Genomic DNA, 11,833 nt, shown 5'->3' with positions numbered 1-11,833 from the left:
CCAAAGCTCCGAGGCTGAAGGAGCCAAATGCAAGGTGCTGGGCCCAAAGAAGCCAGAGGGAAGCTGGTGCAGGGTCTTTCCTATTTCCAGTCCGTCCCCACCCGGCCACTCCTTGTCCACAGTCTGATTTCTGAGAGACCTTGTCCAAGGTCCTCTAAAAGCGTGTAATAGTTGGCTGATATCTCGGGTTCCCTAAGAAGCAGCAGTTAGGAAGTAAGGTTCCTCCAGCACCTAGAGGGTTTTCGGAAACTGCTCAAGTATTTCTTCGTAATCATGTTCATCATCTGCAAAAGAATCCAAGTCAGTGAGGACCTTTGGCCTTAGGTTCCTTCCCCTCTTTAGGGTACTTTCCTCCCTTGAACAGGGGAGGGCTTGGTCTGGATGCTCTAAGGTCCTTGCTAGCCCAGAAACCACAGTTTGTTGTGTCTGAACACTTCGCAAACATTCTCCTGTGTGCCTTGGGGAGGGTAGTTGGGGGATGAACTCATTTTCCTTGCCAGGGCCCTGGAGCCACTGGGAGAAGGACAGTAGGGACCCTTCAGCCTCAGCCCATCTCATATAGGCCTGTCCATCCAACTGGGACTGTGGAAGGGTCGCTCACGGGCAGGGCCCTGCTGAGGGTATGGCCAGCACCATCAGAGGCAAAAGCAGCAGCAGAATGGCATGGGGGCGGGGAGAAGGAAAGACAGGGGTGAACAGGGGCTGACAGACTCACCTGTATCCTGAGTGATGGGCTTAGTGAGCCTGAGACCCTTCTTGTGACCAGGAATCTCACTGTATAAATTGCAGCTGTCCTTGGTGACCTTTGGGAAGGTCTTCCTCTTGGGTTTAGGCAGCAGAGATGATTTCTGCAATTGGAAGGCTTCAGAAGACTAAGTGGGAGAAAAAGCAGAAGTTAGCAGGGTCCCAAGAAATGGAGTAAGAGAGTACATGAAATGCAATTTCCTTCAAATCTCACTTCCTCTGCTCCCCTCTGAACTTCCTTTTCAGTGTATGGCTTCTCAGGACCCCAGGTGTTTTTGCTACAAGCACTTGAACTGTTCTTTGGCAGGGGAGAAAGGGGCCAGGGTGAGAGATGACAGGGTTGGGGGCTAGAGACAGGGTGTCCCTGCGTTTTTACACAGGGATTTGGTCATCGTCCTCCAAGTCTTTTGCTGAAGGAGAAAAAAGTAGTCACAAAGCCTCAGGACAAACAGAGTGCAGAGCTGAGAGGGGTCCCAGAAGGAAGAGGACTTTTACTGAAATCCTGCCATGTGCCAGAAGCTGTATGCATATCCGTTCATTCATCCTCAAGTGACTCTCTGAGCTGTTTGAGTCCCCAGTTCACACGTGAGGAACCAGGCTCAGAAAGAGCGTGCCACGTCAAGCCTCGCACAGGGGATCCCTGGCTGGGCCAGGCTTCGGACGCAGAACCATGTCTGTGGCCTGTAAAGCTGCTCCTCTTCCCACCACGTCATGCTTTCAGAAGCAAACAGTACGGCTCCCTGATGAGCAGCAGAGAATACTGATTCCCAGGGGGGGATATTGCTGGTTCTAGGGCAAAAAGCAGGAGCCATCCCAGAGGAGCCATCAGGAACCAAGGCTGGGACGGAGGTCTCAACTCTTTGTACCACATTCTTTCCAGCACTGTCACAAGGCCTGTGTTTCAGATGTCCCAGTCTATTTTTGGTTCTGTCAGAAAACGACTACCCTACCCCCTGCCCCACAGATACGAGCCCCTTCTGGGGCTGAGATCACGCAGGGTTCATCTTTTTAACTTCCACTGCCATCCCACTGCCTCCCCACACAGTACGAAATCCAAGTCTCTGCACATCCCAAAACAGTATGCTTGTTACAGTTTACAAAGTGCTTTTTATGTAGATCACTCCCCCCCCCACCCCCCCATGCCCCCCATTCTCAGCAGAGCATGGCTATCAGCGCCCACCTCAGAGGGACGCCGTGAGAGCTGGGTGGGGCAGTACGTACGTGTAAGGGGCCACCCCAGGGTTAGCGCCCCACTAGTAGAGGCTAACAAAACAGCACTGAGAGTTAGTGGTGTTATCCCAGGCTCACTGGTGAGGGAACATGCCCAGAGAGGAAGTACAGCCCACGGAGTGAGGAAACAGGGACGTGAACTTCGTGTTTCTGACTCTGACATTCTTTGCCCGCTTGTTGTGATTCAGTTTGGTTCAGTTCGGACTCACTAGCACTTTCTCTGCCTGCCTTGGAGTGGGAGGTCCCTGCCCCACAGGACTCTTGTTCTAGCCAGAGGCCAAGTACAACTAATTAAAACTACATGGCCTCCCACCTCCAAGCTATGTACAGCGTGCAGTGTGACTACAGAAGAGGGAGAACTGTCACCGCCTTGGAGGAAATGTGAGCTGAGCCTTGCCCGTGAGTCTGAAAGGAGGAAGAACGTTCCTGGCAAAAGGACTGGCGTGTGTGAAGTGCTGAGGCAGGAATCCTGGCATACCGAGAGCGTCAGGAGTTCCTCTGTGGTTGGAGCTGCTGAGCAGTGGTGGAAGGTGGGCCTGGGAAGGTGAGACTGAAGTCAGCTATGAAGGACCCTGGATACCGTGTTAAGGGGTTCGCATTACCCCAGCAATGGGGAGCCACGGAAGGTTTCAGAAGGTGGGGCTGAGGCCCCATAGTGACCAGGGAAGGATGTGGGAGGCCGTTCTGACAGCCGTGGGGAGGGGTTGAAGAGGCTGCTGAAAGAGTTTAGGTGAAAAATGCTGTAGCTTGAGCTAAGGAGTGACAGCAGGGGTAGCAGAGAGAGGTAAAGCACCGTGAACTTGGAGTCACAATGCTTCCGCTCCAGTTCAGGCCCCCCCGTATATAAACTGTGTGACTTTGGGCGAGTCTCACAGTCGCTGAGACCTCATTTTCTCGACTGTAAAATATGGATGATCACACCATTGTCAGGATGGTCAGGATCGAATAATAGGTACAAAGCGTGCACGTTTATAAACTGCACGTTCTGGAAATAGAGACAGATGTAGAGAACAAGCATATGGACCCCAAGGGGCGAAAGCGGGTGTGGGTGGGTAGTGGCGGCGGTGGGATGAACTGGGAGATCGGGGTTGACATATATACACTAATGTGTACAAAATAGGTAACTAATAAGAACCTGCTGTATAAAAAAATAAAATTCAAAACTAACTAACTAAATAAAGAAAGAAAGAAACTGCACGTTCTGTACAGCTGTAAGAGACACGTGATGCCAGGCAGACAAAGAAGAAATGGCAGGACCCCAATGATCCCTACAGGTGGCCCCTCCCGGCCCACTTGGGTTCTGTTGGTACCTTGACGCCTTTCGCCTTGCTGACCTGCTTCTTCTGCCCACTGAGGCCCTCACTTTTCGGAGGCCTGGGCGGGGGAGCTTGACCCTCAAAGGCCGGTGACTTCCGAAGGTGATAATAGAAGGCCTCTGTCAGCTCCTCCACTGGGACTACAGGGAGGGGCCCAGCCGGCTGGCTTGGCTGCCCCTCGGCTTCCACGACAGTCAGGTCCAGCCACCGGGGAGGGACCTCGAAGCACATCTCAGGGTTGGAGTCTAGGCTGACCACCAAGAAGGGTTCCATGATCTTCTCCTCCAGCCGCAGGCCCAGGAAGGAGGGCAGAGGGTCATCAGGGTGGCTGGCGTCCTTGGCCACCACCTTGACCTCACAGGGCAGTGAGAACTGGGCAATCAGATCCTGCAGGCTGTAGCGCCGGCCATCACCCAACTCTTCCACGAAGCCGCCAGAGAGGTGGAGGGGCAGCAGAATCTGTTCTTGGTCCTCTGCCTCTTCATACTCCTCTCCCTCCCCAGGCTGGTCACTCAGCCGCTGACACACCAGGACGTCCATGTCCCTCTCTTGAACCCCAAGGGCCTGGCCAGACCCCAACACCTCCAGCCTGTCTCCCATGGCCAGGGACATGAACCCGGGGTTCTCAAACCCGTCTCCTTCACAGTCCTTTGTGGCCACTACCCGGAGTGGCTGGCCTGGCTGGAGAGCACCCAGGAGGTCGTAGGCCGTGGGGAACTCTCTCGGCCGCCGCCGCAGCTTGCCCTGGTAGGCCCCGGAGATCATGAAGTGTCTGGGCACTTTCCGGCCCTTGGTTGAGGCCAGGAACCGCCAGGGTGGCGAGGCCAGGCCGTAGATGCAGAGCCTCTGGCCCTTCTGTAAGGAGCTCAGCCACGGGCTGAGGAAGATGGGGGGCCCCTCCGGAACTTCCAGGATCTCTGTGGGCAGGGGGAAGGGGCCTCCCCGGGCCAGGGCCTCGCTCAGCAGCAGCGGTTGCATGAAGTGGATGTGCTGAGAGGAGGCGGTGATATCCTCCACGTCAACCTCCAGGGTGGAGGGGATCTTGACGATGGTCCTGCGCACTGTGGAGGGGAGAGGTCAGCTCTGGCGCGCACGCTCCACCCCTCAGAGGTCTGAGCCTGCTAACCTCTTTCCTGTCTTCATCTTTTCTTTCCTACCAGCGTTTTCCTATCGTACCAGATTCCTTGCCCACTCTTTCCTTCAACCTCTTTTTAAAAAGTTACTATAAAAAGTTTTTAAAATGTTTATAAAAGTAGAATAGTATAGTGAACCCCAATGTACCTGTCACCCAGCTTCAACATTTAACCCATGGCCCATTTTCTTTCCTTTATACCCCCATCTATCCATTCCCCCTCCACTGGATTATTTGGAATCAGAATAATCACATCTTGCCATCTGTGACTATTTCAATGTGTATTGCTAAAAGAAGGGGTAATTAAAATTTCAAAAATAATAACCACTAGGCTATGATCACATTGAAGTAATAATAATTTGATAATTCCTTAATATCACTGAATATCCAATCAGTTCCCTTTAAAAATTTTAATTGAATTTTGAATGTAATTTTATAAGCTGTCTTTCCAAATCCTTTCTGGATTTAAATAGATAGAACCAAATCAAGAAAGACACTGACTACATGACTTTGGACAGCCTCCCCCTGTCCTGGCATTGATAGCGCCTGGTGCATAAACTCTGTAAGAGTCTGAGGAAAACTGGCCCACCCACTATGTTGTTTGAGCCGCACCACACGGAAGACAGAACAGGGAATGTTCTCCCTGTTTTGCAGATGAGAACACTGGGGCTCCGAGGAGTGGTGGTGACTTCCCTCAGGTCACGTGGTTGGGATTTTTGCCCTGTGCCAGATGAGCTGATAATTGGCTGAAGCTGGGAGATGGGCACATGCGGGTTTGTTACGCTGTTGTGTTTTTTCTTCAGAATGCTTTGTAAATTACCTGAGCTGCCTCATTCTCCAGGATAGCCAACTCGTTATTTTTACAAAAACTAGTAAACAAAGCATAGGTTGTTTCTTAGGACAGTCCTCAGTCAGACTGCTGGCAGAATCCAGAGAAGGGTTGGTGAGGCAGAGGCAGAACCTGGCCAGTCAAGAGGCCAAGGCTGAGTGGAGGTAGAAGAATGGGGGTGCCCTGGGGACCTCTACACATACACCCATTCTTCTACCTCTGCTCCAGCTGGGCCTCCGACCGGCCAGACCTGGCCAGGTTCTGCCTCTGTTTCACCAACCCTCTGTGCAGCCACCAGCCTGTCCTAAGAAGTAACCTATGAAACAGCCGGGGGATTCGGCCAGACAGTACCCTCCCAGACGGGAGGCCCTTCACGAACAATCCTGCTCTCCCCAGCAACAGGGAAATATATTTCTCCTGAGCAAACGGTCAACGCTGCACTTTCTAACACTATGTTTCTTTGTCCTAGCTGCGGGCAACCTCACAACCCGACTTTTGCCAAACTTTATAAAGTACGTGGGACCTCACTCAAGTTACCCGTTTTCCTATCTCCTTTTGCACCTAACTTCCACTATTGGGGATTCTTTATTCTGTTACGTTGTATATACCAGGTAAACCACCTGGAATCCCTGGACTATCCACGGGGATAGGGGGCATCTTCCCATCAGAGCAGCTCCCCAGGGCCTCCTCTGCCCCTCCCGCCCCCAGGCCCACCCACCTGCCCGGGGAACTCACAGTGCATGATGGCTTCGACCTCGTACTGGGGCATCAGGGTCAGGGAGCGCCAGGGGAGGGCGGGGCAGGTGAGGATGGTGTCCCTCAGGGCCGGGTCCTGCAGCACCTGGAGCAGAGTCCGAGGGGGCCCAGGCTGCAGTTCCCAGAAGGGCCCCTTCTGGGACAGGGGCAGGTGCAGAAGGACCTGCTGGGCCCCGGTGCCCAGCACACAGCAGGCACAGCAGGTCCCGAGGTGCATTTCCACAGCCTCAAGCTTGAGGGGCTGCTCCTGAGGCACCACCCTGGCCTTGGTGGTGATTCTGTGGGTCGACATGAAGCAGATGGGCAGCTGCTTGGAGCTCTGGGTTGCAGCAGAGACCAGCTCCTCCAGGGTTCCATAGCTCCGGGGGCCAGTGAGGGGGCTGAAGTTGCCTGTGGGGCACAGCAGTGGGTGTCAGGGTGGGGCAGACCTTTGCCGGGCCCAGGGCCGCATATCCCATGCCCAGGTCTGGCTGCAGAGAACCAGCCAGAATCCCCCGAGGACAGGGGCCAAGGGTGGGCCAGCACTTGGATATCCAGTCTGCAGGGCTGAGGGACGGCAGGCAGCAAGTGACCATTGCAAATGGACAGTGAGGGCAGGGGTGGGGACAGTTCCTGCTCACACAGGCACGGACACAGAGGGATTGTCACCAGAGACAGAACAGACACACTGCCACATTTTCCTACCTCCCGACCCCACCTGCCTCTCACTTTGCCATCTTTGTCTCCAGATACCTCACCACTGCTCCATTCCCACACACCAGCACCTACCACCCCATCCTGGGTGGGTGAGTGCCACAGTCCCTCCCAAACTAGAAACCCAGGAGCTACCGGCCAAATGATCTCTGACCACCCCTCTACCCCTCCCCCTGCCCTGTCCATTCTTCTGCCACCAGACTGGCCTAAAATACCCCATGTCTGGACATAATATCACTTCCAGGGTCTTCCTGCCCAAAACCCTCAACACAAATCTATTCAAGGAAGCACCACACAAAGTCGGTCTGAGGGACATTCTGCAAACGTACTGATCTGGACTCTTCAAAAATGTTGATATCAAGACAAAGGAAGGCTGAGGAACTATTCCAGCCTGAAGGAGACTAAAGGAGGCCAACTGAATGTCATGTGCAATCTGGGACTAGATTCTGGATCAAGGCAAACACCGGGCTATCAAGGACATTAGTAGGGCAGCTGGTGAAATCTGAATACAGACTGTGGGTTAGACAGTAGTATTGTATCAATATTAAATTTCCTGAATTTAATCACTGAACTACAGTTTTGTGAGTGAATGTCCTTGTTTTTTAGGAGCTAAGCTAAATATTGGGAGTAATATTCAGATGTAATGGGGCATCATGTCTATAACTCTCAGATGGTTCAGAAAAAAGATATATATACACACACATATATAATAATATATGTTCATATGTATATATGTGTGTGTGTGTATGTATATATGATATACAGAGAAAGGGAATGCAAATGTAACAACATGCTTAACTGGTCAATCTGGATAAACAGTATACAGGAGTTCTAGCAAGTCTTCTGTAAATTTGAAATTATTTCAAATTTTTTAAAAACCTCAAAATACAAAACAAAACACATCACTTCCCTATTTAAAAGCTCTTTGGCTACTTAATACCTTTAAAATAAAGACCGAAATGTGGGGACTTCCCTGGTGGCGCAGTGCTTAAGAATCCGCCTGCCAATGCAGGGGACACAGGTTCGATCCCTGGTCTGGAAAGATCCCACATGCCACGGAGCAGCTAAGCCCGTGCGCCACAACTACTGAGCCTGCGCTCTAGAGCCCACGAGCCACAACTACTGAGCCTGCATGCTGCAACTACTGAAACCCATGCGCCTAGAGCCCGTGCTCCGCAGCAAGAGAAGCCACCACAGTGAGAAGCCCGCGCACCGCAACGAACAGTAGCCCCCACTCGCCGCAACTAGAGAAAAGCCCACGCGCAGCAACGAAGACCCAACACAGCCAAAAATTAAATAAATAAATAAATTTATTTAAAAATTAAATTAAAAAAAAAAAAGAACGAAATGTGTCCGTGCCCCACACAAGCTCCCCCCGCCCCCCTGCGGTCTGACTCCCACTCACCTCCCCACCACTTCCCCTCACCTGGAACCCATGCCCTCACTGGTCCCCTTCAGCCATCACAGGAAACCATACTGAGAACAAGCCTGCAGAGGGTGCCTGCTCTGAGCCCAGCCCTGTTCTAAGTGCATCATACATGGCAACTCACTTAATCGTCACATCAAGGCTGACTGCCCCATTACAGAAGAGGAAGCTGAGGCGCAGAGAGGTCACGGGAACTAACCACGGCCACAGCTAGTAGCCGGCAGAGGTGGGATTCCCATCCAGGCTGCTGGCTTCAGCGTCCAGGCCCATGGTCCACCACACTACACACCTCCTCCAGTGACTGCGCTACGGGGGGTTTCTGGAGCACCAGTGTGCTCATGCTACTCCCTCTAGCTGGGATCCTTCCTCCAGCTGAGGTGCCACCTCCTCCAGGAAGCCTGCACAGACCTCTGAGGCAGGCCACTCCTGCCCGGAGCCCTCTCCAAACTGGTGCCTACTTGTGCTGTTGTCCTCCTCACTGCCATCCTGGAAACTCCCCACCGGAGAGGGCTGCATCTGCTTCATCCCGAACCCCACACCCCAGCCCCCAGCACGAGGCCTGGCACACAGCAAGTGTCAATAAATGTTTGGTGAGTGAATGTGGGAGCGAATACAAAAACTGGCATGTGGACAAAGACATGAAACAAAAAAAGGCCCAGCCAAGAGGCAGATGTAATCAGAGATGGACACGGAGAGGACGCAGCGACGCCAGCTCAGGGCACCGTCAGAGCACTCAGAGGACATTCGGGTCTCGGGGCTGGGTAGCGGTGGATGTGAGAGCAGTGTGTGCCCACCCAGAGGGGTGGGAGTTTGTGCTGGGGTTGCGTGTGCCCGAGGGTGTGCCTGGAGGGTTCCAGGGCACTCAGGGAGATAGAGGTGCCTGCCTTACCCTGGAAGTTGGGAGCGAGCTCCATGGTCTGGCCCGTCCCCGGGTTCTCGCAGACCACCTTCTGGAGGCGAACACAGGTGACCTTGATCAGGTCTCCTGTGGAGAGGGAGCACTCATTCCCAGAGATCTCATAGACAGAGCCTGCGGAGACAAAGAGCCAGTTTGACCCGTTCAGTAAAGGCCAAGCGCTGGGCGGCCCGTGCCCTGCTCCCCCCAGGCACTGCTCGGCCACACCTTTGCACACGTTGTTGCGGTGCCTGGAGTGCCCTTCCCTGAGGCCGCTCTGCCTTGTTTTAGCACTGACTGTACCCCTCTGTGGTCACATCCCCTTGCCTCCCGAACTCAGCTCACAGGGCAGGACTGATCCATCTCAGCCAGCACAGGCCCAGCCCCGAAGTGTGTGTGTTTAAGTCATGAATGAGTAAACAACCCAGTAAATCCCAGTTCCCTTATTAGCTACAAAATCAGGCCCAGGGAGGTTCAGTGACTGCCCCGAGATCACACAAAGCCAAACACCCACACTGGCGCTTTCTTCTTCAGATGACTTGCTGTTAAGGGAAGCACAGGAGAGGATGGCGGGCCGCTGACAGGGTGGGCCCAGTAGGCGGGTCTGGGCCCTGACTTACAAGGTTTGAAGGGCTATAGCAGGGTCCAGAGCATGGAAGGTGCTCAGTAAAGATCTCTCACACACAGCGACCCATCCTGCTGATGAGGGACAGACAGTGCGGGTGGGCGAGCCTCCAGGCCACCTGCCTCTACTCCACCCCCAGGGCAGCCCCAGCAGGGTCCTTTACAACAGCCCTGAGAAACGGATGAAAATCCCACCCCTTATCCCCAGGAAAATACACACAGGCTCATAAAACACACACTTCTGTCTACAGACGCTCGGGGCTGGTAACAAGAGCAGCCCTGGTGCTGAGAACTAACTATATGCCCGGCGCTGTGCTCGGCACTGCAGATGTGTCATGGCACTTAAGACTCATGACTGCCCCTGGAGGGAAGGACAGTTTCTCTTTCCTAAATACGGAAACCGAGCCTTGGCAAGGGTGAATGGGCCGCCCGAGATAATCAGGTAATAGGAGGCAGAATTGGGACTCCGCCCAGGACATTTGCCTCCAAACTGGGGCTCCTAACCACGCGGTGACCACAGGCATCTGCCCCATCAGTATCACCACCTGCCCCCCTCCACCTCACCCCACTCCCACACTCTCATCCTGTCAGATTCTTCTCTTACCCTCACTTCCGCCACTCCCGCACCCCCCCCAGGGGGAGCATAATGAGGAAACGCAAGTATTGTGACACACAGTGGGAGGGGGTGTCAGGAGGAGGGCAAACAGAGCACAGATGCCTGCAGGAAGCCCCCAGAGAGAGCAGGATTTGAACCCAGATCCCTCAGAGTCCCAAGTGGGCCTGGCGAGACCCCATGGTGTGGTGGCCCGTCCTGCCCCCTGTGGGGCCCTCCATGTGTCTCACCCTTGATCTAGGAACCCCACTTGGGGCCTCAGAACACTTTTCTGGAAGCTGCTGTGGTAGAGCAAGGGAGCGGATGGAGGCAACAGGATGAGGCAGGGCACTCAGAAATAGTTTGCTCTCTAAGGAAGGAGCCTCCCGCACCCCACCCAGACTCTCACTTCCCTCTCTCCTCCTCCTCCACCTTTCCCACTCAGTTGCCCACAGGTCCTCCCTCACCCTCAGAGCCGCCGTCTCTCCCCTCACTGCCTGTCAATCCCTCCCCTCTCACTCTTTCAGGCAATGACTACTAAGCCCCAGCTGTGTACCATCCCTGTGAACCAGGCGGGCTGCGGCCAGGTGGGCAGATGTGCAGGTGTGCAAGGAGCCAGGAAGGCTTCCCGGAGGAGGAATCATTTTAGCTGAGAACTGAAGAGTTGATCGGATCAAGTACGGCCCAGTGCCAAGCAGAGAGCAAAGGCGGGATGGGGGGACTGAAGGAAGGACGTGTAGATAGGCGTCGAGGGGGAGGAATGGGAGGGCATACGGAGGGGAAGGCTGACCTGGCTCTTCAGAATCAAACAACAGCCCGGCGTCGTGAGCGCCTGAATGCCGCGACCCCGCACGGTCGGACCTCATGCAATGCGCACCACCGTTCCACCCCAGCTTGGCTCGGTTCCACCCACTTGAGTATCTGAGCTCATGGACTTTCCATCACCACCCTGCGGGGCAATCAGCGATCCCGCATTCCACGGAAGCAAAAGCCGTGACCCGGAGAAGTTGGAGTGTGGCCCCAAATCACACAGCTTGGGTAGCGGCAGCGTCGGGATTCGAACCCAGGGCGCAGGGTCCCGGGTTTCTAACGCCCTGGCAGGGAGAACCGGTCCGCCGCGGGGCCGGGGTCGGAGGGGTCTCGGCCCTTCACTCACCCTGGAAGTAGACACCCGAGCAGACCCGCAGCACACGCGGGAGGGAGGCAGGGTCCAGGGCGCACACGAAGTCCTGCAGCGACACGGGCTCCATGGTCCGCGCGGCTCGCTGGACGCGGACTGAACTGCCCGCCCGCCGCCGAGCGCGGCAACCCCGCCCGGCCGGCCCAGCGGGGCGGGGTTGGCTGGAGCGCCCCGCCCAGGGGCGTTGGGAATGCGACGCCGCGTTCTGGGACGCGCCACCTCTCTCTCCCGGCCTCAGTTCCCTTGTTTCTACAAGGGGGTTGCAGTACCCACCTCTCACATTGGTGGCAGGATTTAGAAGGTCAAGACCAGGACCTGACATCCGGGAGGCTCTGAGTAAATAAAAGCTGGTCCCTACGTGCCCAGTCGTCAGTGAGGTGCCCCATAGTGGAGGGAGGACGAGGATGAAGATGAAG

At 54.7% G+C, this 11,833-nt stretch overlaps 1 protein-coding gene across 3 annotated transcripts; it reads right to left on the bottom strand.

Annotated features, from left to right (window-relative positions):
• Positions 1-231: 231 nt before the first annotated feature.
• On the bottom strand, positions 232-11,487 carry THEMIS2 (thymocyte selection associated family member 2). Of its 3 annotated transcripts, XM_059896215.1 has the most exons (7): positions 11,394-11,487; positions 9,016-9,156; positions 5,987-6,397; positions 4,197-4,351; positions 3,285-3,809; positions 716-872; positions 232-284 (listed from the first exon to the last, which is right to left on the bottom strand). In XM_059896215.1, exons 1-7 carry the CDS (start codon positions 11,485-11,487, stop codon positions 232-234), a joined length of 1,536 nt encoding a protein of 511 aa, XP_059752198.1. The 3 variants fall into 3 exon arrangements, with proteins under 3 accessions (XP_059752198.1, XP_059752188.1, XP_059752208.1); XM_059896205.1 differs by having other exon boundaries at positions 3,285-4,351; XM_059896225.1 differs by lacking the exon at positions 4,197-4,351 and having other exon boundaries at positions 3,285-3,854; positions 6,078-6,397.
• Positions 11,488-11,833: the final 346 nt, after the last annotated feature.

The sequence above is a fragment of the Balaenoptera ricei genome, chromosome 1, assembly GCF_028023285.1.
Source record: "Balaenoptera ricei isolate mBalRic1 chromosome 1, mBalRic1.hap2, whole genome shotgun sequence".
NCBI classification, from domain to species: domain Eukaryota; kingdom Metazoa; phylum Chordata; class Mammalia; order Artiodactyla; family Balaenopteridae; genus Balaenoptera; species Balaenoptera ricei.
The sequence above is the reverse complement of the archived record's forward strand: the minus strand, read 5'-3'. Positions and strand labels throughout refer to the sequence as shown.

What these genes read in the sequence shown, in the direction of transcription:
- THEMIS2 (XM_059896205.1), bottom strand. Translation starts at nt 11,487, where the DNA reads ATGGAGCCCGTGTCGCTGCAGGACTTCGTGTGCGCCCTGGACCCTGCC. An exon ending in CTCGGGTGTCTACTTCCAGG is followed by an intron (nt 9,157 to 11,393) that starts GTGAGTGAAGGG and finishes TTGTCTCCGCAG; the next exon opens with GCTCTGTCTATGAGATCTCT. An exon ending in GCCCATCACTCAGGATACAG is followed by an intron (nt 285 to 715) that starts GTGAGTCTGTCA and finishes ATTCTTTTGCAG; the next exon opens with ATGATGAACATGATTACGAA.